Below are 26,045 nucleotides of genomic sequence, written 5' to 3'. Positions count from 1 at the left end.
CACCTGGTTCTTTAACACCACCGCCTCTGGTTAAGAAAGCACAGCAACGACTCTACTTCCTGAGAACATTGAAGGGAGTGAGGCTTCCCCCACCTCCTCTTTTAAACCAATTTTTACAGCTGCTTCACTATCTGGTATGGGAATTGCAAGGCATTTAGTTAAACGTCACTCCAAAGGATTGAGAGAATCATCAAGGTCTCTCTTCCACCTATTATAGAGACATTTTTCAGGAATGCTGTGTATACATGGCCCTTAGCATTATCAGTGATCCTTCCTATCTGGCCAACAATCTTTGACACCCCCCCCCCCCCCATCATGAGTCAGGACGTACCTAGCATTCGGACAAGAACTGTTAGGATGGAAAACAGCTTCTTCCCCCAGGCCGTAAAACTGCTGAACTCCCTGCCACCACCAATTGCGTCTCATAAAGCACCAGTAACATTATACTGTTTATTTTTTAAACTTGTATCATATATATACGTTATTTGTTGTAATATTATTGTATGTTATGAGTGTGAGTTATATGTATGGTGCTTTGCACTTTGGTCTGGATGAAGGGTCTCGGCCCGAAACGTCAACCTATAGCATCTTCCTATAGATGCTGCCTGGCCTGCTGCATTCACCAGCATTTTTATGTGTGTTGCTTGTATTTCCAGCATCTGCAGATTTCCTCGGTTCTGGTGGAATGTTTTGTTTGGCAGTGTACATGTGCACGTTGATTGACAATAAACTGAACTTGAACTTGAAAATTTTTGCTGGGGTACTCTCTATTTGCTTTGATAACTGCATTTCCAACTTGAGTTGTTTGCCACTGTTGAACAAAGTTAACTCACTTGATTGGAATCCCTGTCCACCACCATAAACAATAATTACCTAGGCTACAGGTGTAAAGGGGCTATGGTGTGTATACACTGCCAGCGTACATACCTCATGCACTCCAGCGGGAGCTGCCAAACTACTATTACAAATAAAGACAGGGACAGAAGGGCATGGAGCCAACCAGTTCAGATTCCCCTTCCAAGTCATGCATTATCCTGAGCTGGAAATATCCCTCCCCTACAGCACAAGAATGCATTGATCTTCAAGCATGAATAAATGAGAAAAAAATCTTCCTGTCTCAATATTGTTTGCACAGCTGGGTGTCACTGCACTGGTTATGTTCCATTTTTATCCATCCAGATGTAACCATGGAATGATAATCAGTGGCTGCATTTTTCACATCCCTGCCAGTGTCTTGGAGTGTTTCAAAAAATGGTTGCCCTTTTCTTAGTTAACACTGACATAATGGTTTCAAGGCCATTGGCCTTAAACGAGAAGCCAGTTTCCACATGTAGGTTGACAACATGAAGCTTTATGTTAGCCACTGTTTCTGATTCCTCCTCTCTGCTCCATTAATCATTTTTGGAGAGCAGCAATATTCTCCTTTGTAATTTTGGGAAGACCAATGCCCTAATCTTCAGTCTCCTTCATAAATTCCGTCGCTTGATCACTCATGCCATTCCTCTGCCTGGCAGTTGTCTGGAACTGAACCGGATTGTCATGTAGATATCGTAGTGTAGTCCTTGGTTAAAACTGTACTTCTACTGCTATACTGATAGGTGTTTTATTTTAGCAGTTTTCTGCATATGCAGCGTGCAGTGTGTCTTATAATAAGCTTCATAGATCAGTGTTTCGGTTTCAGTAGAAGATAAGGAGCCATTTCCAACACTTAGGAATGTTGTGTCAGCCAGTCAGGTTTGTCTTGGTACATGTTGTAACTTTCTCCCCAATGGGACAACTAGAGAGAGCTGGGTGGGATCAGATTTCTGAAGGAGAGTGGTCTGGTTTGGGGTCTTTTGTTAGGAGCTGTGGAGAAGAGCACGAGGGAAGATGTTCGAAGAGTAGACTCTATTAATAAGAAGTGCTTTGTGTAGATGCATGGCTCAGAGGAGGAAGAGCCAATATTCCTGAGTCAGCCAGTTATTTCGAAATAGTCTTCAAGGGAAGTTGAAACTTCGGCTGGTGTCCTTCATGCAGTACATGGGTTCGGCATGAGTAATCAAAGCGAAATATCCTAACCACTTCAGAAGCGAGCTCCAGTGTTTATGTGCACATTTAGATGGCTTTAACTGTAATGGGCCCTTTTTCTAAAGTTGAAATATTTTTAAATGTAATTCCACTTCAATTTTATGCTGGTGTAAGGTCTGTTATTTCCTGGCGAACAATAACTTTACATGGGCACATTTACACAGCATTCACCACAATTTCCATTCCCTCATTGGAACATTCTAACTTTACTGTTTGATTGAACCCTGTGTTGCTTATTGAAGGTGACCTTTTCACCGTTACCTATGCAATGCTGAGTCATGTAGCTGTTAGCCAAAATTGGCTAACAAGCTGAATTTGTTATGAGCCGCGGTGAGAGGGTTACAGTAGCATGAGCTGAGGAGGGATTCCTACTTCCATTTCAGACATATTATTCAATTCTGCTTTCAAATTAACTAGTACTCAAATTTCACCCATATCTTTGTTATGTCCTGAGTTTTCCAATGTGCTCCTTGGTTTACTTACTTCCCTCTAATTTCATTAAATTTGAAGTCATCCAGATGATTTCTACTCCTACCCCCATCTCGACTATATTCTGTTCACTCTTTGCCTCTATTGCCTTGATTTTAAATTATTTTCACTCTCCCCATGGCTTTGCCACTCCATGTTTCTGATCATTCTGATCAGGCTTATTCAGAAAGTTAGAAGGCATGGGATCCAGGGAAGTTTGGCCAGGTGGATTCAGAATTGGCTTGCCTGCAGAAGGCAGGGGGTGGTGGTGGAGGGAGTACATTCAGATTGGAGGATTGTGACTAGTGGTGTCCCACAATGATCTGTTCTGGGACCTCTACTTTTCGTGATTTTTATTAACGACCTGGATGTGGGGGTAGAAGGGTGGGTTGGCAAGTTTGCAGACGACTCAAAGGTTGGTGGTGTTGTAGATAGTGTAGAGGATTGTCAAAGATTGCAGAGAGACATTGATAGGATGCAGAAGTGGGCTTAGAAGTGGCAGATAGAGTTCAACCCGGAGAAGTGTGAGGTGGTACACTTTGGAAGGACAAACTCCAAGGCAGAGTACAAAGTAAATGGCAGGATACTTGGTAGTGTGGAGGAGCAGAGGGATCTGGGGGTACATGTCCACAGATCCCTGAAAGTTGCCTCACAGGTGGATAGGGTAGTTAAGAAAGCTTATGGGATGTTAGCTTTCATAAGTCGAGGGATAGAGTTTAAGAGTCACGATGTAATGATGCAGCTCTATAAAACTCTGGTTAGGCCACACTTGGAGTACTGTGTCCAGTTCTGGTTACCTCACTATAGGAAGGATGTGGAAGCATTGGAAAGGGTACAGAGGAGATTTACCAGGATGCTGCCTGGTTTAGAAAGTATGCATTATGATCAAAGATTAAGGGAGCTAGGGCTTTACTCTTTGGAGAGAAGGAGGATGAGAGGAGACATGATAGAGGTGTACAAGATAATAAGAGGAATAGATAGAGTGGATAGCCAGCGCCTCTTCCCCAGGGCACCACTGCTCAATACAAGAGGACATGGCTTTAAGGTAAGGGGTGGGAAGTTCAAGGGGGATATTAGAGGAAGGTTTTTTACTCAGAGAGTGGTTGGTGGGTGGAATGCACTGCCTGACTCAGTGGTGGAGGCAGATACACTAGTGAAGTTTAAGAGACTACTAGACAGGTATATGGAGGAATCTAAGGTGGGGGCTTATATGGGAGGCAGGGTTTGAGGGTCGGCACAACATTGTGGGCCGAAGGGCCTGTACTGTGCTGTACTATTCTATGTTCTATGTATGCGTGTCGAATTTTCTTAAGCCACATAAGTGAGTTAATCCTACTCTACAAACCCACATCTTGTTAGTTCCTGGATTTCATAAATTCACAATTCCTCCACCTGGTAAAGACCATAAGATCTAATATTCCACTCCGAAACTGCTCTAACATTTCTAAAAATGAGATGTTTCCTGATACATACTACCTATATCTAAAGTTTTAGTAATAGAACTCTTTAGTGCAGGGTAGGAATCCATGGCATAAGAAAGGTTGGGAACCTCTGCTTTAGTGGCTTGCCAGCATTGGTTTTTTTCTAATGGTTCCTGTGAAGTTTCTCAAAATATATTTCTGTGTTAAAGACACTATATCAATAAAAGTATTTTACTTGTTGATAAATAAAATGTGTATTTTATGAAGCAATATGGTGAAAATCTGACAATACTCATCGGGTTTTGATGGCTTGAAATTGTTTTTCTTTCTAAAAATGCTGTCTCACTATCTGCATATTTACATTTCTGTTTTTATTTGATCAGAAGTTGCTAGGTACAGACCAATATATTGTGGAAACTATTCATTGCTGAGTCAGATATCAGTGTGGATTCTCTTGACTGTAACATTTGGCCAGGTTGTGTGTATTCTGAATTAAATACAGTAGTGGATACTCAACATCATTGGCAGTGAGGATTGGTAACACTGTCTTCTCCCACTGATCATTAATGCAAGGTGTAACTCAAAGCTGCATGCTTAGCACCCTGCTCTACACTCTATACAAATAAGCACAACACCAATGTCATTTCAGATTCACTGACAGCAGTACAGTGGATGAATCACAGTTAGAGATGAATCAATTTACCCAGATCAAGATGGGGCACCTGGTTGAGTGGTACCGTAGCGACAAGCTTTCAATCAATGTCAACAAAACTAAGTGTTATTTGTGGACTCCGGGAAAGGGAAGGAGTGAAAATTTGCCAGTCTACTTTGGGGATTGGCAGTGGATGAAGTCAGCAGCTGTAAATTCTTAGGCCCAGCATATAGATGCAATCATAAGGAAAGTATGCCAGTGTCATTACTTTCTTCAGAGATTGAAGAGATTCAGCTTGCAACTGAACACTTTAAAGTATTCTGACTGAATCTGGGTACGGTACAGTTTGAAAGCACAGGAACGTAAGAAGCTGCAGAGAGTAGTGCACTCTGCCCAGTACATCATGGGTACATCCTTCTTCACCATTGGTAATATCTATAGGAGGTGTAGCTACAAGAAGGCAAAACGTATCATTAAAGATCCTCATCCTCTGTTTATGCTGTCATCTTACCCTTGGCAGGAACTACAGAAATCTGAAATTCGAGTCAGAACCAGGTTTATTATCACCGGCATGTGTCGTGAAACTTGTTAACTTAGCAGCAGCAGTTCAATGCGATACGTAATAGGGAAAAGAAAAATTAATAAATAAATCATTTACAGTATATGTATATTGAATAGATTAAAAATCGTGCAAAAAACAAATAATATATGTTAAAGTGAGGTAGTGTTCAAGGGGTCAATGTCCATTTAGGAATCCGATGGCAGAGGGGAATAAGCTGTTCCTGAATCACCGAGTGTGTGCCTTCAGGCTTCTGTACCTCCTACCTGATGGTAACAGTGAGGAAAGGACATGCCCTGGGTGCTGGAGGTCCTTAATAATGGGCGCTGCCTTTCTGAGACACTGCTCCTTGAAGAAGTCCTGGGTACTTGTTGGCTAGTACTCAAGATGGAGCCGAGTAAATTGCAGCTTCTGCAGCTTCTTTTGGTCCTGTGCAGTAGCTGCACCCCCCCCTATACCATACAGTGATGCAGCCTGTCAGACGGCTCTCCACGGTACATCCATTATTTGTTGACATACCAAATCTCTTCAAACTCCTAATGAAGTATAGTCGCTGCCTTGCCTTCTACCAGGTCCAAGGACCATTCAGTTCTTGAATCAACTGGAAAAACTAATCACTACAGTGTAGCATGAATATTATCACTTCACACTAAAATTTACTTTTTTGTTCTAATTGTGTTCTTGTTTGTAAAGATTCTGTATATTATATGTTTTTCTTAAGAATACTGCTTGTTTGATGCTATGTGTTTGTAAGAGTTTTATTGCAGCTGTGCTTACATGTAGATGGGCATATGACAAAAAACTTGAGTCGACTTGAATTCCCTCCTGTCTTCATATTTTTCCTGAGGCTAAACTTGTATTTTGCAAACCTACAGCTCCAAGTGATGTAAAACAGTGATTATGAGCTTTTCTCACACAGAAGGGCAGCCTACTTACAGACTTCTACTTTGCAGATTCCCTTGGGCTGACAATTAAAGGAGCTGAAGAGTGTTAAACAATCAGTGGCATTTAAAATGGTTCAAATAGAATCAAATAATTTTCTTCTTTTTTTTAACAATTCCATATTTTTGTTTTTATTTTATAGTAAAATAAAGGAATAGAAACCAGTTAATGATACTTAAGATTTATAGTCGCTGTCAGCAGCTGTTCAGATGAAAGAAGTGGCTATGTAGTCTGCCAGCCATGGCTGGGAAAAAGCTGAACAACAATTTCGTCAGCTCAATATAATTTTTGCTTGGCCGCGGCCTCTGTGCTGAATCTAGAAGCAAAGTCAGAGGCTAGTTGTGCCAGCGTCTGACTTCCACACTGTATAGTCATAGTCATACTTTATTGATCCCGGGGGAAATTGGTTTTCGTTACAGTTGCACCATAAATAATAAATAGTAATAGAACCATAAATAGTTAAATAGTAATATGTAAATTATGCCAGTAAATTATGAAATAAGTCCAGGACCAGCCTCTTGGCTCAGGCCCTGAAGTAATCTGCTTTCTACTGAGCAACCATTAAAATGTAAGTATGATTTGGGATATTTTTAAATACAACCGAAGTGGCCCTGAGCTGCAGTATGGAAATATTGAGTTACAGCACTGGAAGTCTGTTCCAATGACTTGTTGACACAGTGAACAATAGATCTATTAGACCTTCATAGTTGAGGCTCTCTGGGAGAACTAGTTCAGTGTGTCTGCATAAATATTTATCATTCCGAAATTTATCTTTTTCTGACTCAAAAATTGAAACTATACCACAGTACCATTGTTAAATAAAGTATGTTTGTATTTGTTTATAATAAAGTATTTTGTTCGGCAGAAGTCTTATGAAACAATATTTTGTAAGAATTATTGCATCTTTTGTGAAATAATTATATTTGTACATGGCACAGTTTTGTTTTGCGGTATTTTTCTGAAATTGCTTTCTTTTATTTCAGATACAGCATTGCCACCATGAAGGTACATCTACATACAAAATTTTGCTTAATTTGCCTACTCACTTTTCTCTTTCACCATTGCAACCATTGCCATGATGACCATGACCATGAGCGTAATCATGATCATAACACCAACCATGTTCCTGAGGGGAACCATTTACATAACCACAGTGACTATCAGATATCTGAGGAGCCATATCTTCAAAATAATCCCAGCAAGAGGCCTGTGCATAGTGCAGTAAATAGACAAATATATTACATTCACAAACTATTCAGTCGTTATGGTGAGAATGGTAAATTGACTTTTGATGGTTTTGAGAAACTCTTAGCAAATTTGGGTCTTGGGGAAGTTAAAGTTGTTGAACTTGACCATGAGCATAATGACCATGATCATGCGTCACACTTAGACCTTGTAGAGATGCTAGAACATAAACATGAGCACTCTCACTCAGACTTCAATCACACAGCACATGAACAATCTGTACCAGTCACCAAAGTGAACAGTAAGCATTGCAAAAACTCTAACAGTAATAATATACATAGCACCACTCCCTCTCCCATTCCTCACCATCAGCCCCACCATCATCACCATAATCATCATCGAGGCTCTGGCCATTTTGGAGGCTCACAGATCCACAAGGAAGGAGAACAGTTCACTGACCCATCAGACCCTAACACACCACAACACCAAGCTAAAAAAAGATCAAAGAAACGCAAAAAACATAAAAGTGTAGGGAAGCAATCAGATATAGCATGGACTGCACCTCCTAGTGAATCCTTGAGTATTATGTCCAAGAATGAAGAGAATACCGATGAACATTTTCATGTTCCTAATGAAGAAGTGACATCTCAAAACAGAAGAAGAAAAGATTTGAGTTCCTCAAATTTGAAGCATGAACATCATGACCAACTTAATTTTGCACATGAAGAGGTAAGATTGGTTGAATCAAATTATATAGAGTGTAACTTTTTTTTAAAAACCTTTCTTCCATGAATAATGCCTAGATGAATTTAGAATGATTCACCTGTCTTTTGTAGACTCTTTATGGCTAGTTGCTTAAGGTTAATTGGTTGATAGTGATCTTACTGACTTTCATCATACATGATGTAAAATTCAGTTTTGCCTTAAATTGAACCATCTGAAAAATACTAAATAAGCTAGTAAAATAGAGGAAATGTAGAACTCTCAATACTTTAAGTGCTTTTTTTGTAATTTGACCAAGACAATGTGCATTTGGGTGGTTATTCGTGATAATGTTTGCAAATAAGGCCTTTGCTCAATTTTCAGATAGATCCAAGTAACACTGGAAACCGATGTCAGCCAGAATTTAATTAGTCTTCATCTAGTTTTAAAAGTAAAATATTGAGTGCTGTTGACTGGACATGTACCAGATTAGATGTCTAAAGAAAGAGCAACAGAACATTAAAGTGTTAGCCGGTGGGACTGATTTGGCGTCCACAGCTTCTCATTAAGTTGCAAATTAAAATGTAAGTGCAACCATATCAGATAAAAAGTTCCAGCAGATTCCGGCTTATTTTGGCTTTGGGCAGAGCAGGTGGAAAGTTCATTAGAACAAAATATTGGGGGGGCAGGGGAGATGTCTACATTCCATGCATGCAGATCCCCAGTGAGTAATTGGTTTATTATTGTCACCTGCACTGAGATACGGTGGGAAAACTTTGGTTTGCATGCCATACATACAGACCATTTCAAAACATAAGTACATTGAGGTACAAAGGGAAAAGTAATAACAGAATACAGAATCTAGTGTTTTAATAAAAATGACTTGGGCCATTAAATCAATTATTTCATAGAGAAAGTCTATCTGATGAAAGAAACATCTTGTTGTTGTGTTATCTTCATATATGTAATGGGTAATCTTCATACATTTATTCTTTTAGTGCTTGAATGTCTCCCAACTGCTGCGAAGCTATGGTCTTAGCACAAATTCTGGGATTTCTACAGAAGACTTTATATACCTATGCCCTGCTTTGCTGTACCAAATAGATAGCAGGGTTTGCATCCATCATCCTGAGGAGTTGAGGATGGAACTAGCGGATGACCAAGATTCCCTACTGGCAGGTGAGCCATAAAAATGTTTTCACTCTTTATCTTATACTTGCAAACTCTCAAGCTTCCAAGCATTTTTAATATGTGCATTCAATCATTTTCGTATTTTGAGAAACCGACTAAATACTATCAAAAGCTGATTCAAGTGGTCAGAAAGAAATTTAGTATCTTTCATGATTCTGCCCCCATCATGCCAAGTTTCCTAAGCAGTATAGAATACAAAATAAATGTTCATTTTAACTCTAGATACTGCAAGAGATCTGAAAGTAAGAGAACTAAAATTTAAAATTTCAACCTGTCAAGGTGATAAAAATATGGGTAATATGTGGGCGTCAGTTAATTATGACTAATCGGGCCAGTACAGTTTGGCTCAATTAAATGGCTGCCCCAATTAGCCAAAGTTTCATGGAAACAGTTATATAGGTATAGAAAAGACAAACAACCATTTAACTGAGTAACAAATTATGTATTTTTTTGAAACATAGAATAAATTAGAACATTACCAGTACTACTACTGTACTATGAAATTGTTTATTAGTTCCTTATAGTCACCAATGGAAGAACTTATCTGGTGTACACTGCGTGTTCTTTTGATTGACTAAGTGAACAAAATCAGCACAGGCACCTAATGCAGATATTGAACTGCCTTCATACAATACTATGGATGATTGCATCCTTCAAATCTTCACATTCATTGTAACACTCAAGATGATTGTTGATACTTTCAAAATTGTCATAGTTCCTAACTTGTTGAAGCATTGAAGTCATTTCATTTTCACTACTGGCTGTTTCTGGCGTATCCACGTCTGAATGATTGAAACCACAGTGAGCAAAGCTATTAATCATCTTACTGTTTATTTCTCATCAACTATCAATGACAAAAATCACTGTATTTTGAACATGAACACGTGCAACCGACACTAAAAATGGTTTGCTCTAAGCACGGTGTAGTGTCTAGTGGCCATACTAGTGTGTGACGCCAGTTAGAAACTGTTCAGCATTTCTTTCCCCAATTAAGAGGCACATTGTCCCACATAAACTAGGGGAATGCTGGCTATTTTCTCAGTTAGTTTTTGTTTTCTTAGAATTGTCCTAAATAAGGCCACTGCCCTGATTAAGCAATGGTCCAATTAACCGGAATCCACTGTGTTTATGTTCCTGATGTAAGTGATTCTGTGGTCTTTGCAAAGCTGGTACTACATTGATTGTAACCACTTCTAGAGCTCCATTCCTATTGTGCCTTCAAGTGATTCTGTGGATATTTCTCCCTTCACATTTTCTTTAACTCTTTCTAAGAGTCTAAACTTGCCTATTCGACTGATTTATGAATCACCTGTTCTAATGTTTCCTTCTTTAGGTTGGAACAGATTTTTGGCCAGATTTCGTCCTTGTGAAGAGCCTTGACATTTTACTCTGTCAAAGTGTCTTTATAAGCTTAGATGTTATTCATGTCACAAAAGGTTGGCAATGTGAAATAATTTGATAGCAATAAATGTAAGAAGTTAAGAATTAATTAATATTCAATTAAGAAAATGGAAGGGGTGTATAGGCAACTATAGTTATATGGACCTCTGGTACTATCCTGAAGAACTTACTGAGTGGTTGCTTAAAGATGGTATTTAAATCTTGTTTGAACTTAGGTCGGTATTTTCCTTATTTTATTGCATTGTAAGGCATTTTAGTCTCGTTGCTCACTGCTGCTCTCACTTTACTCATCATTTTACATCGTCAGTTTATGCAGTGCATATTAACTTATCAAATTTGATGTGTGTCATTGTTTGAAAAAGAAGATTGTTGTACATATAAAAATCACTAATTTGAATTCAAGAGATGCATCAGCAAATGACGGTCAAAAGATGAATGCTGTCCTGAAATAATGCCATAGCAAGAGATCAAATTGTTTTTAGCACAAGGTCAAAGAAATTGAATATTCTTGATGTTTGAAGTATTAATTATATTCAAAATGACCTGTCAGAAGATATATCTTATTTTACTGATACGAAATTAAAAGAAGTTAAAATTGCTATATGCCAGATATTTCACTAATAACCATGTGAAAGTGTATTAAGAAAATGTGTTTTAGAATGCACTGGACGGTGAAGTATTTGGAACATCAATCTAGAGTGTGCTTTATAATCAACTCCTTGTGGTGTACAAACGTTGCAGTGCTGCCACAGTCCTGCTCATCCAACCTGGAACATCTCACGATCAGATGTCATCCATTTTATCTGTCGCAGGAGATTTCAGCGATCATCTCTGTAACGGTGAACATTCCACCTCAGGGCAGTGTCAAATGGGTTCTAGACGAACTAGGCGAAGTAATAAACAAGCATGAAACAGCACATTCTGGTGCCTTCTCTGTCATGTTGGGGGATTTTAACTAGGCCAACCTGAAAATGTCTCTAAATAATACCAACAAATCAATTGTAGTACCAGGGGAAAAAAACACACTGGACCACTGTTACACTACCATCAAGAGCACTTATCGTGCCATCCAACGTCCACACTTTGGAAATTCTCATCACCAGGGTGTACTTCTACTCCCTGAGTGTAGGCGGAGACTGAAGACTGCAGCACCAGTAGTGGGGACCAAGAAGGTATGGACAAAGGAGGTGGAGGAGCACTTAGAAGGCTGCTTTGAATCAGTGGATTGGATTGTATTCAGGGATTCATCTTCGAGCCTGAATGAGTATGCCACAACTGTTCCTGTCTTTATTAAAACCTTTGTGGATGAGTGTGTGCCTACAAGAACATACTGTACATACCCAAATCAAAAACCATGGATGAACCAGGAGGTTTGTAGTCTGCTGAGGGCTACATCTATGGCATTCAAATCTGGAGGCCCAGGACTAAACAAGAAAACCAGGTATGGAAGGCTAATTCAAGAGCAAAGGAACAATTCTGAATGAGGTTGGAGTCAGAATTGGATGCATGTCAACTCTGGCAGAGTTTCCAGGCCATTACTTCCTAAAAAGTGAAACATAACATCATGAATAGCAGTGATGCTTCACTACCAGGTGAGCTCAACACCTTTTATGCACACTTTGAAAGGGAGAATAAACTAGAGCTATGAGGATCCTTGCAGCACCTGGTGACCCTGTGATCTCTGTCACTGCGGCCGATGTCTGACTGTCCTTCAAGAGGGTGAATCCTCACAAGGTAACTAGGTCCTGACGGAGTACATGGTGGGACTTTGAAAACTGTGCCAACCAACTGGCAGGTGTGTTTAAAGACATTTTCAATCTCTCATTGTGACAATCGAAAGTTACCAACCGCTTCAAAAGGGCAACAATCATACCCCCGCCTAAGAAGAACGGCTTGAGCTGCTTTAATGACTATTGTCCATATCTACGATGATGAATTGCTTTGAGAGGTTGGTTATAGCTAGACTCCTGTCTCAGCAAGGATCTGAATCCACTGCAAAGTTGTTGCTGCAACACCATTACTCAACTGGCTGATACATCTCGCTCCTCTACGCTCTCTCTAGTCACCGTCTGAAATTCTGCGAACAATAGTTGTGTTGTTAGCAAATTTATGGATGGCATTTGAGGTGCTCGCCACAGCCATAAGTGTAGAGAAAGTGGAGCAGTGGGCTAAGCACACATCCCTGAGGTGTGCCAGTGTTGATTGTCAGCGAGGTGGAGATGTTATTTCCAATCTGTACAGATTGTGTCTTCCTGTCAGGAAGTTGAAGATCCTGTTGCAGAGGGAGGTGCAGAGGCCCAGGTTTTGGAGCTTTTCAATCAGAACTGTAGAAATGATTGAATTGAATTGAATTGACTTTATTTCTTACATCCTTCACATACATGAGGAGTAAAAATCTTTACATTACGTCTCCGCCTAAATGTGCAATGTGCAATCATAGTAATTTATACTAAATAGAACAGTCAATGCAACATAGAAATACATTAAGTCAATCTGATGGCTTGGTGGAAGAAGCTGTCCTGGGGCCTGTTGGTCCTGGCTTTCATGCTGTGGTACTGTTTCCCAGATGGTAGCAGCTGGAATAGATTGTGGTTGGAGTGACTCGGGTCCCCAATGATCCTTTGGGCCATTTTTTTACACCTGTCTTTGTAAATGTCCTGAATCATGGAAAGTTCACAACAACAGATTGTGTTAAACATTGAACTGTAGTCAATAAACAGCATCCTGTTATAGGTATTTGTATTGTTCAGGTGATCCACGGCTGCATGAAGAGCCAATGAGATCGCATCCGCCATACCCCTATTATGGCGATAGAACTGAGTGTGTAAAGTCAGTAAATAAGTCAGTTAAGAACTGATTGTGAACTTCAGAAAGGGTAAGACAAGGGAACACACACTAGTCCTCATAGAGGGATCAGAAGTGGAAAGAACGAGCAGTTCAGTTTCCTGGGTTTCTCTGAGGATCTATCCTGTGCCCAACATATTAGTACAGCTACAAAGAAGGCACGGGCAGTGGCTATGTTTCATTTGGAGTTTCAAAGGTAAATTTAATGTCAGAGAAATGTATATGATATACATCCTGAAGTGGTTTCTTCGCAACCATCCACGAAAATAGAGGAGTGCCCCCAAAGAATGAATGACAGTTAAATGTTGAACCCCAAAGTCACCCCCCAGTTCCCCTCCCTCCCACGCATAAGCGGCAGCAAGCAACAAATCCCCCTTCCCCCCCCACCGGCAAAAAAAACCATTGGTACCCATCACCGAGCATTCAAGCATGAGCAAAGCAACAGCGAAGGCACAGACTTGCAGTTAACGTAAAGACTACTTGTTCACCCGGTATTCGACATACCACAGGCTCCCTCTCTCCCCCTAAAAAGAGAAAAAGAGGTGTCTCTATTTCACAGCGAGAGGGAGACATAACAAACAACTCGCTGGTTTGTGATGTTCAAAGTCCGTTGCGTCACTTTTTCCGAGCCCTATGCCCAAAGATCTTGGGTCTCTGGACACGAAGCCTGTGATCTTCTGTCTCCAACGACACATCAATCTGTCCGGACACCAACTACCGGTTTTCCCACCCCCCCCACCATCTCCAGAGCCACAAAAACTTGGTCCTCTGAAGGCGAGCAAAGCTCTTAGGCTAAGTCCTTGGTGTGCCAAACAACAGCCATTCATAAAACCCCGAGAGCGGGTCCTATTCCTGCAAATAACCATGTGAGGAGGTTTGGTGTGTCACCAAAGACGCTTGCAAATTTTTGCAGATATACTGTGAAAAGCATTCTAAATGGCTGCCTCACAATCTGGTAATGGGGGGGGGGTGTTGTTACTGCACAGGATTGAAATAAGCTGCAGAGACTTGGAAACGTAATCAGCTCCATCATGGGCACTAGCCTTCATAGTATCCAGGACATCTTCAAGGACCAATGCCTCAAAAAGGCAGCATCTATCATTAAGGACTCCATCGCCCAGATCAAGTCCTGTTCTGATTGCCACCATCAGGATAGGGGTACAGGAGCCTGAAGGCACACACTCAACAATTCAGGAACAGCTTCTTCCCCTCTGCCATCCGATTTCTAAATGGACATTGCCCCTGTGAACAGTATCTCACTACAATTTTTATTTTTATTTTTGTACTACTTATTTAACTATTTTATTCAGATAGGTATTTACTGTAACTCACATTTTTGTCTATTATCATGTATTGCATTGTGCTGCTGTCATAAAGACAAATTTCATGACATAAACCTGATTCAGATTCAGGGGTGAGTTGACGTGAGTTGGCAATTAGCACATGACGAACGTTGAGCTCTATAACGACCTACCGATGCTCACCACTAAAATCGAGGCGAGAAGACTGGAACTAGTGGGGCACTGTCCCACCCCGAGCTACCTGCCAGCCTAGTCATCATATGGGAGCCCAAGCATAGGAGGATGAACCCTGGGCACCTCCCAAGACTATGATCAACACGCTCCTAGAAGACAGCGGCACGGCTAATGTAGATGAACTGAACACACTGATGAGGGAGAGGGAGAAGTGGAGAGTCATTGTGCCCGACGCCGGCCCCCTAGGCCTGAGTCGACGTAGTAGTAGTATTAGTGATTCAGGGATCATTCTATAAATCTGCTCTCAAAACAGACCCAAAAGGCTAGTTAATGCGCAAGATCACTGATATTTTCTGATTGTCACTCCAATTTACCCGTTGTATATGTAACCCTGGTTGCATTCTTATTTTGCTGAACACCGTGGATACTACAGGAATGCCATTAAAATGTTTTTGTTTGAGTTATTGTTGGATATTTCCACACATTCTCTGTTTTGTGGCATGATCAGGTTCCAGAGGGAACAAAGGTTTGGGAACTAAAGAATGGAGCAAGATATTTTAGGGCTTTTATTGCACTTGATAGTTTTAAAAATTTCATTCACATATCAAGAGCTTCAAAACTTGAGTGAAAGCTATAGAGGTTGACACTCAATTTCATTATATATCATGAGTATACCTTTTGTCAACTGTTAAATTAATTTTATTTTGATGTGTTAGTGGTAACCTGATATATTCTTCTGAATCAGTTGTTTCTTACACAGTTTGGATCTGCGGACTCGTATCAATCACCATTATAAGCTTGTTGTCGGTGCTGGGTGTTGTCCTTGTACCAATCATCAATCAAGTATGTTTCAAGTATCTTCTAACATTCCTGGTGGCTCTGGCAGTGGGGACACTCAGTGGTGATGCATTGCTGCATCTAATGCCTCATGTGAGTAAAGATTGAACAGGCAGTTCTGTTAAAATTTTTTTTGTTTTTAGAGGAGGAAATGTGTGAGATTTTATTCTCTAATTTCAGCTTTGTTAGCTATCCTTGTACCATACCTGTAAGAAGAAAAGAATAAAACAGGGTCTTTTTTTCTTTTGAGATTATCTCTCTAAGCTGTGTAGGCACACCTGTGATTTTTGAGTTCTCAGGGTTTTTCTGAAAGATGCAACATTTTAGTTTTGAGATTTGGACGTGTTTTAGAATTAACTTAACCTGATTTCCTCTGCATAGCTCAGATGAATTTGTTAGCCTTTGCTTTTGAAAAAAGCATTTATGTACATGGTATCAGAGACCCAGACACCTGAGACATTAACACTTGAGTCATGAGTTTGGATCCATCGTGGCAATGTGTTTACTACCCATATGTAATATAAAGTTTTACACTAGAAATGGTGATTTTAGATTATTGTTGAACCTTATTTGTTTTCACTACCATTTTCATAAAAAGAAATTAACCAGTAATGAGGATCAGAGGGATCCGAGTCCATAGGATGCTCAAAGCAGCTGCGCAGGTTGACTCTGTGGTTAAGAAGGCATACGGTGTATTGGCCTTCATCAATCGTGGAATTGAATTTAGGAACCGAGAGGTAATGTTGTAGCTATATAGGACCCTGGTCAGACGCCACTTGGAGTACTGTGCTCAGTTCTGGTCGCCTCACTACAGGAAAATGTGGAAACCATAGAAGGGGTGCAGAGGAGATTTACAAGGATGTTACCTGGATTGGGGAGCATGCCTTATGGGAATGGGTTGAGTGAACTTAGCCTTTTCTACTTGGAACGACAGAGGATGAGAGCTGACCTGATAGAGGAGTATAAGATGATGAGAGGCATTGATCGTGTGGATAGTCAAAGGCTTTTTCCCACGGCTGAAATGGCTGCCACTAAAGGGCACAGGTTTAAGGTGCTTGGGAGTAGGTACAGAGGAAATGTCGGGGTAAGTTTTTTACGCAGAGAGTGGTGAGTGCGTAGAATGGGCTGCCGGCATCGGTGGTGGAGGCGGATACGATAGGGTCTTTTAAGAGATTTTTGGATAGGTACATGGAGCTTAGAAAAATAGAGGGCTATGGGTAACCCTTGTAATTTCTAAGGCAAGGACATGTTCAGTACAACTTTGTGGGCCGAAGGGCCTGTATTGTGCTGTAGGTTTTCTATCTTTCTATGTAATATTATCTGGACTGGCCTTTGTGATTTCAGACTCACAGTTGTACAATTGATCAGTTTCTTAAGTTCCTGGGTAACAGATAAAGCAACGTCAAACCTTTTTTTTTTTTTGAAATTGAAATGGCATCCACCACTTGCTCAGGCAGCTAAATCCACACTGTAGTTTCCAGGATCATTCCTGTTTCCGAACATTTTCTCCACATTTGAGCTGAAAGTTAAATCTATCTACTTGGCACTAAACGTGGAGTGCGGGCTTCTGGCCCTTCAGTCACACCATCTCAGCAATCCTCAACAGCCCCGATTAATCCTAACCTAATCATGGGACAATTTACAATGACCAATGAACCCACCCGGTACGTCTTTGGACTGTGGGAGGAAACCGGAGAACCTGGGGAAAACCCATGCATTCCATGGGGAGGACAGACAGAGACTCCTTACAGATGACGCTGGAATTGAACCCTGAGCTCCGACACCCCAAGCTGTAATAGCAACACGCTAACCACTACATTACCATGGCAACCATTAATTTATCCCACTAATTGGTGAACGATGATGTCTGCAGACGCCCCCAACTCCCTGGAGATTGCCCCACCACTGAAATGAGTCTGGGGTCGTTGAAACTCCTCCGGGTCGCATCCAGAATGGGGTCAGTGGGCAGATCAGTTCTGTAACCCAACTCCAGGAAGTTGGCACTCCTCCACCGGACTCCATGATGATACAGGACCGTAAAGTGGTCTGAGTGACTGTGGGGAGACCTCTCAGGGAGATGGGGTTGCTTCGTTATTGGGATGGGGTTACTTACTTACTTCCAATTGTCTCCCCAAATGTGATTTTCTGTTTTGAATTTAAAACCATTTTAATATTACCAACTGGAAGCTTGGGAGATATTCCCTTTGTTACTTTTATAGACCATTTTTAACAATTCTGTTGTCTTGTGTTTCATACTATAACAAAATAAAATTTTCTTGATTATTATTGATGTTATGTTGGAGAGTGAGAATTAAAAAGATTTTGATTTAGCATTATTTATCTTTTTTCCAAAAACAGTCACAAGGTAAACATGATCATAGTCACCATGACCACGATCATAATCATACTCATGGAAATCATGAAAGTTCTGAAGATTTCCTTATAATTTATAATGGATTGTGGAAAGGACTTACAGCTCTGGGTGGTATCTACCTTCTTTTCATCATTGAACATTGCATTGGACTCTTCAGACATCGTAGAGCCAGAATGGTAAACTCCAAATATATACATTGTTGCCAGTAATTCAATGTTCTCTCCTGTGATTAATTTCTAGACTTATTTGAAATGACAAGACAACTCTTACCTTGTGACCTTGACCATATTTAACTGCAGTTAGTTTACAAACCAAATTTGTGCAACTACATTAAATTTCTCAAGCTAATTGAACTCTATTTACTTGAGTGTGTTATTTTCTATTATGCATAATGAGGTGTGAGCAATTCAGCACAGATGTTTCTGTCCAAAATGAAGAAACCACTTTTTGCAATTGACATTGATACAAAATTGGTTGAGTTTCATTTTTAGCAGTTTTTAAAATTGGAATTTGAAGTGATGTAGATGATACTGAGTTTCAGTTTTAGATGTTAATCCTTGAGCTTTTATTAAGAAGTGTTACGTTACATGAAATTCAGTTTTTAAGAATCATGCGAGTTATAAATTTGTATCCTCTAATGCAGCAATTGGTTAAAATTTGGATGGAACAATTTTACATTGCATCAAAATTTTCCATTCACAGCATTACCCAAGATGTTAACAGGTCTCAGTAAACAAAGTTGATACCCAGCCACAGAGAAAATATTAAGGCCAACAACAAAATGCATGGTTATAAAATAGCAGGTGTAACAAAGCTTCTTAAAAGAGAGTGAGATAGAGAGGTAAAGGTACAGCATTTAAAATCCCATTATACTAGAGCCTAGATGAGAGGCATCCATTAATATGAGGGTTATAGAGGGTGAGTAGGTTATGAAAAAGTGGACTGGCCGTGCCCATAAAGTGACTGAAAGTATGATTAAGACCTGGAGACAATGTAGATCAGCAAGCACAGGTGTTATAGGATAGTGCAAGCAAAGAGACAAGTGTGCAGAGTTTTTAATGATCTGTCACCACCAGAAGAATGCATTTGATCCGTAAATATTGGCAGTGGCTTCTGCAATTTTCTCAGGTTCCATTAGTACTTAGCAGATACTGAGGGCACTTGAGAAATTCCAGAAGCCATTTAATATGATAAAGACAACAATCAAAAACATCCAGGTTTTCCTGTCGTGTAGCATGCATGACATTCTACTGTGAAACAGAGATAGCTGAACCAAATTTAAATTTCTACAACTGTGCAAAACTTTCCCAGTGATTTATTGGGTACTTGCACCAATGTGACTGGATAATTAATGTAAACAAGTCAGTGGCATGGTAGCACAATGATGTAGCTTAGAAGTAACCATGGTTCAGTCATGACCAACAATGCTTCTGTGTGGAGCTTGCACATTCTCTTTATGACTGTAAACGCAGTAGAAAGAGGTGAAATTTGGTATAGAAACATAGAAAATAGGTGCAGGAGTAGGCCATTCGGCCCTTCGAGCCTGCACCGCCATTTATTATGATCATGGCTGATCATCCAACTCAGAACCCCGCCCCAGCCTTCCCTCCATACCCCCTGACCCCCGTAGCCACAAGGGCCATATCTAACTCCCTCTTAAATATAGCCAATGAACTGGCCTCAACTGTTTCCTGTGACAGAGAATTCCACAGATTCACCACTCTCTGTGTGAAGAAGTTTTTCCTAATCTCGGTCCTAAAAGGCTTCCCCTCTATCCTCAAACTGTGACCCCTCGTTCTGGACTTCCCCAACATCGGGAACAATCTTCCTGCATCTAGCCTGTCCAATCCCTTTAGGATCTTATACGTTTCAATCAGATCCCCCCTCAATCTTCTAAATTCTAACGAGTACAAGCCCAGTTCATCCAGTCTTTCTTCATATGAAAGTCCTGCCATCCCAGGAATCAATCTGGTGAACCTTCTTTGTACTCCCTCTATGGCAAGGATGTCTTTCCTCAGATTAGGGGACCAAAACTGCACACAATACTCCAGGTGTGGTCTCACCAAGGCCTTGTACAACTGCAGTAGTACCTCCCTGCTCCTGTACTCGAATCCTCTCGCTATAAATGCCAGCATACCATTCGCCTTTTTCACCGCCTGCTGTACCTGCATGCCCACTTTCAATGACTGGTGTATAAGGACACCCAGGTCTCGTTGCACCTCCCCTTTTCCTAATCGGCCACCATTCAGATAATAATCTGTTTTCCTATTTTTGCCTCCAAAGTGGATAACTTCGCACTTATCCACATTAAATTGCATCTGCCATGAATTTGCCCACTCACCCAACCTATCCAAGTCACCCTGCATCCTCTTAGCATCCTCCTCACAGCTAACACTGCCACCCAGCTTCGTGTCATCCGCAAACTTGGAGATGCTGCATTTAATTCCCTCATCCAAGTCATTAATATATATTGTAAACAACTGGGGTCCCAGCACTGAGCCTTGCGGTACCCCACTAGTCACCGCCTGCCATTCTGAAAAGGTCCCGTTTATTCCCACTGTTTGCTTCCTGTCTGCTAACCAATTCTCCACCCACACCAATACCTTACCCCCAATACCGTGTGCTTTAAATTTGCACACTAATCTCCTGTGTGGGACCTTGTCAAAAGCCTTTTGAAAATCCAAATATACCACATCCACTGGTTCTCCCCTATCCACTCTACTAGTTACATCCTCAAAAAATTCTATGAGATTCGTCAGACATGATTTTCCTTTCACAAATCCATGCTGACTTTGTCCGATCATTTCACCGCTTTCCAAATGTGCTGTTATCACATCCTTGATAACTGACTCCAGCAGTTTCCCCACCACTGACGTTAGGCTAACCGGTCTATAATTCCCCGGTTTCTCTCTCCCTCCTTTTTAAAAAGTGGAGTTACATTAGCCACCCTCCAATCCTCAGGAACTAGTCCAGAATCTAACGAGTTTTGAAAAATTATCACTAATGCATCCGCTATTTCTTGGGCTACTTCCTTAAACACTCTAGGATGCAGACCATCTGGCCCTGGGGATTTATCTGCCTTCAATCCCTTCAATTTACCTAACACCACTTCCCTACTAACATGTATTTCGCTCAGTTCTTCCATCTCACTGGACCCTCTGTCCCCTACTATTTCTGGAAGATTATTTATGTCCTCCTTAGTGAAGACAGAACCAAAGTAATTATTCAATTGGTCTGCCATGTCCTTGCTCCCGATAATCAATTCACCTGTTTCTGTCTGCAGGGGACCTACATTTGTCTTTACCAGTCTTTCCCTTTTTACATATCTATAAAAGCTTTTACAGTCCGTTTTTATGTTCCCTGCCAGTTTTCTCTCATAATCTTTTTTCCCCTTCCTAATTAAGCCCTTTGTCCTCCTCTGCTGAACTCTGAATTTCTCCCAGTCCTCAGGTGAGCCACTTTCTCTGGCTAATTTGTATGCTTCTTCTTTGGAATTGATACTATCCCTAATTTCTCTTGTCAGCCACGGGTGCACTACCTTCCTTGATTTATTCTTTTGCCAAACTGGGATGAACAATTGTTGTAGTTCATCCATGCAACCTTTAAATGCTTGCCATTGCATATCCACCGTCAATCCTATAAGTGTCATTTGCCAGTCTATCTTAGCTAATTCACGTCTCATACCTTCAAAGTTACCCCTCTTTAAGTTCAGAACCTTTGTTTCCGAATTAACTATGTCACTCTCCATCTTAATGAAGAATTCCACCATATTATGGTCACTTTTACCCAAGGGGCCTCTCACGACAAGATTGCTAATTAACCCTTCCTCATTGCTCAAAACCCAGTCCAGAATAGCCTGCTCTCTAGTTGGTTCCTCGACATGTTGGTTCAAAAAACCATCCCGCATACATTCCAAGAAATCCTCTTCCTCAGCACCTTTACCAATTTGGTTCACCCAATCTACATGTAGATTGAAGTCACCTATTATAACTGCTGTTCCTTTATTGCACACATTTCTAATTTCCTGTTTAATACCATCTCCGACCTCACTACTACTGTTAGGTGGCCTGTACACAACTCCCACCAGCGTCTTCTGCCCCTTAGTGTTACGCAGCTCTACCCATATCGATTCCACATCTTCCCGGCTTATGTCCTTCCTTTCTATTGCGTGAATCTCTTCTTTAACCAGCAACGCCACCCCACCTCCCCTTCCTTCTTGTCTATCCCTCCTGAATATTGAATATCCTTGAACGTTGAGCTCCCATCCCTGGTCACCCTGGAGCCATGTCTCTGTGATCCCAACTATATCATAATCATTAATAACAATCTGCACTTTCAATTCATCCACCTTATTACGAATGCTCCTTGCATTGACACACAAAGCCTTCAGGCGCTCTTTTACAACTCTCTTAGCCCTTATACAATTATGCTGAAAAGTGGCCCTTTTTAATGCTTGCCCTGGATTTGTCGGCCTGCCACTTTTACTTTTCTTCTTAGTACTTTTTGCTTCTATCCTCACTTTACACCCCTCTGTCTCTCCGCACTGGTTCCCATCCCCCTGCTGTGAACTAACCTCCTCACGCCTAGCCTCTTTAATTTGATTCCCACCCCCCAACCATTCTAGTTTAAAGTCACCTCAGTAGCCCCTGCTAATCTCCCTGCCAGGATATTGGTCCCCCTAGGATTCAAGTGTAACCCGTCCTTTTTGTACAGGTCACGCCTGAGCCAAAAGAGGTCCCAATGATCCAAAAACTTGAATCCCTGCCCCCTGCTCCAATCCCTCAGCCACGCATTTATCCTCCACCTCATCGCATTCCTACTCTCACTGTCGCGTGGCACAGGCAGTAATCCCGAGATTACTACTTTTGCGGTCCTTTTTCTCAACTCCCTACCTAGCTCCCTATATTCTCCTTTCAGGACCTCATCCCTTTTCCTACCTATGTCATTGGTACCTATATGTACCATGACCTCTGGCTCCTCACCCTCCCACTTCAGGATATCTTGGACAGGATCAGAAATATGTTAATAGTGTAAGGAAATTAATGCAAATATAGAGATAATAAAGTGGGATTAGGGTGGGATTGATATAAATGGATATTTGATGCACCATTGATGGGTCTGCTTTTATGATTTTATGGGCCTGACTTTCTCAGAATCTGTTTCGTATTTGTGCACAGTAAGGATAGCAGAAAGCTATTTTTTTCAAACTCTGTCTTGCCTGGAAGAGAGGAGAAAAATCAGCCACATTTTCATGTTCCCTTCATCATTCATTGGCTCTTGCTGAAAAATTGAGTAAATATTTTGGCTGACTTGAGGATAGGATATCAGGCTCTGCAATGGAGTTTCCTGTGGTTAATAATCACCTCAGAGTTGAGGAACGCTCATTGGTCATAATGCCAGAGAATCTTGGACTACGGGAATGTGCACTTTTGACTCCAGTTGATGGAACACCAAGCAATAGCTGTATGGAAATTGCTGTATCTTAAATAGTCAAGCTTATTTTTAACTTGGAAGTAAAAAGAGAAAGGTGGGGGAGAGCATAGGAATGAATTAGGTAAGATAGAACATTAACGGCAAGGTAGTAAGTAGAATAATAGAAGAAGGGCTTAATGGAGCAGCTAACCATTCTATTAAAATGAATTAAATTGCCTGAACAGTGAGGCAGACAGTGTGTGTAATATAGCAGAGGAGCTGGAGGCAGTTGAACATTGGCATACACTAGCACGAGGAAAGGAGGAGGTAGAGTAATGTTGCTTATTAGTGATAATATGAAGGGATGCAGCAATAAGGAAGACAGAATAGACTCCATTTGGATCAATATAAAAGGTAATGGAGTTATTATCTTTAATTGACACAATCTGCAAGCCATCTAATACTGGGAGGAATATGGAGAAAGAAATATCCAGATAAACCAGAAAAAAATGACCAAAAATTGCAAAGTATGATTGGAAATTTCCAGCTATCCTGATACTAATTGAAGAGAAGAAGGAAATAAAGAAATGGAATTTCTACATTGTATACAGGACACCTAGCCCAATGTATAAAAAAAGGCAACAAGGGTGGCCGTGGCTATTGAATTCAATAATAATGAAAGAGCTAGAACAAATGGAAGTGGAAGTTGAGTAAAACTGGAACTATTGTGACTGTAATATAAGTACTCCTTTAAATGATGAAGATATAAAGCTGATAAAAGCTTGCATTCATACAGAAGTTATATTTGAGAAATTAAGAATGAAACTTTGAAAGATAATGGAGAGAAAAACAGTGATGTAGAAGAGCAGGAGTGCAGCAAAAAAGTATGTTAAAGACAAACAGGAGTAAGGAGAGTCAGTAAGTGCAGAACTAGCAGAACCAGCTGAGGTATACATGGTAAAACAGGGTAGAAAGAGGCTAGCATACATAAACATAATAATTAAGAGGACAGAAAAGGACCAGAAAATTAAATTGTCAAGGAGCATAAAACAAAGAAGTAAAATATTTTGCAGATGCAATAAGAAGAAACCAAAATGTAGGAATAAGTCATTAAAGAATAGATGGTCCAATACAACAGGAATAAATTGGGAAGGAGATCAAAGAAAATTTTAAACATTTTTCTTTGATATTTATCAGGAAAATAATGCATATAATATTGGGATGATGAGATGAGTAACAAAATTGGTGGATATAAAATAGAACAGATAAAAGCTAATGAAGCTCTTGAGGATAAAATACCTGATCCTATTGGAGTGCATTTGAGCATTTTAGAGAAATCTGGGGAAGTTATAGTAGAGGCAGTACTACAAAAGCTTGATAATTGTTTACCAAAGGTCATTGATCCAGAGGATTGGTGGGTAGTGGCCTGAATCTGCATTGCACAACCAATTCAGTCCCTTGTAAAGCAGAAGATTCTCACAAGTAGACAGAAGTCTGAAAGTCTCTTCAGCATTAGCTTAATAGACAATTGGACTTTGAATTTTTGATTACAATGTCTTACTGCAAATGCTTTTCTAAATTTTAATTTTCAGGGTAAAAAGAAGTGGCATAAGCAGAAAATTCTCAGTGGCGAGGCTGCTGTTGGACGAAAATTGTCAGACCACAAATTAAACCGAAGGTCAGAAAGTGAGTGGCTTGACCTTAAAACCATGTCAGGTAGGAAATTTTCTCAATAGAGCAAAGCTAATGCCTTATAAAGCCTCCGCATTACATCCTTGCTTTTGTATTCCAGACATTTCATTTGCCTTCCTAACCCCCTTACCACTAGATCAACCTGCAAGTTGATCTTTAGGGAATCCTGCACGAGTTCTTCCAGGTCTCTTTGCAATTATGATTTTTGAATTTTCACCCCATTTACAAAATAGTCTACACCTTCAACCTGTCCTCCTGCAGACTTTCTGCTTCTTCAGCACTACCTGCCCTTCCACCTATCTTTGTATCGTCCATAAACAGTGCGCATGCCATCAATTCCTTCATCCAAGTCTTTCAAATACAAAGTGAAACAAAGTGGTCCCAACATTGATCCCTGTGGCATGCCACTAGTCACCAGCAACCAACCAGAAAATGCCTCCCTTTATTACGTCTTTGCCTCCTGCCAATCAGCCAGTCTTTCTCTGTTCTAGTAGATTTCCCATAATACCATGAGCACTTATTTTGTTAATCAATCTCATGTGCAGAACCTTGTCAAAATCTTTCTGAAAATTCTAAATAAATAACATCCACTGATTCTACTTTGTCTATCTTGCTTGTTATTTCCTTAATGAATTCCAACAGATTTGTCAGGAAAGATCTCCTCTTTAGAAACCATGCTGACTTTGGCCTATTCTATCGTGTGCCTTCAAATACCCTGAAACCTCATCCTTAATAATAGAATTCAACAGCTTGCCAACCACTGAAGTCAAGCTAATTGGCCTATAATTTCCTTTCTTCTGCCTCCCTCCCTTCTTAAAGAGTA

General features: G+C 40.5%; 1 protein-coding gene across 4 annotated transcripts in view; it reads left to right on the top strand.

Moving 5' to 3' along the window:
• slc39a10 (solute carrier family 39 member 10) overlaps positions 1–26,045 on the top strand; it is an 86,367-nt gene that overhangs the window by 36,425 nt on the left and 23,897 nt on the right. For 3 of the 4 annotated variants that reach the window (XM_063051961.1, XM_063051962.1, XM_063051960.1), the window contains 5 exons: positions 7,093–8,023; positions 8,995–9,175; positions 15,653–15,837; positions 18,103–18,294; positions 25,123–25,246. In XM_063051961.1, coding sequence (XP_062908031.1) covers positions 7,109–8,023; positions 8,995–9,175; positions 15,653–15,837; positions 18,103–18,294; positions 25,123–25,246 — 1,597 coding nt within the window. In that variant the 5' untranslated portion in view covers positions 7,093–7,108. The remainder of the gene's footprint in view (positions 1–7,092; positions 8,024–8,994; positions 9,176–15,652; positions 15,838–18,102; positions 18,295–25,122; positions 25,247–26,045) is intronic. The other variant, XM_063051963.1, reaches the window with a different exon arrangement.

This window comes from Mobula hypostoma, chromosome 6, assembly GCF_963921235.1.
Source record: "Mobula hypostoma chromosome 6, sMobHyp1.1, whole genome shotgun sequence".
Lineage (NCBI taxonomy): Eukaryota > Metazoa > Chordata > Chondrichthyes > Myliobatiformes > Myliobatidae > Mobula > Mobula hypostoma.
This window is presented reverse-complemented; position numbering and strand designations above follow the sequence as displayed.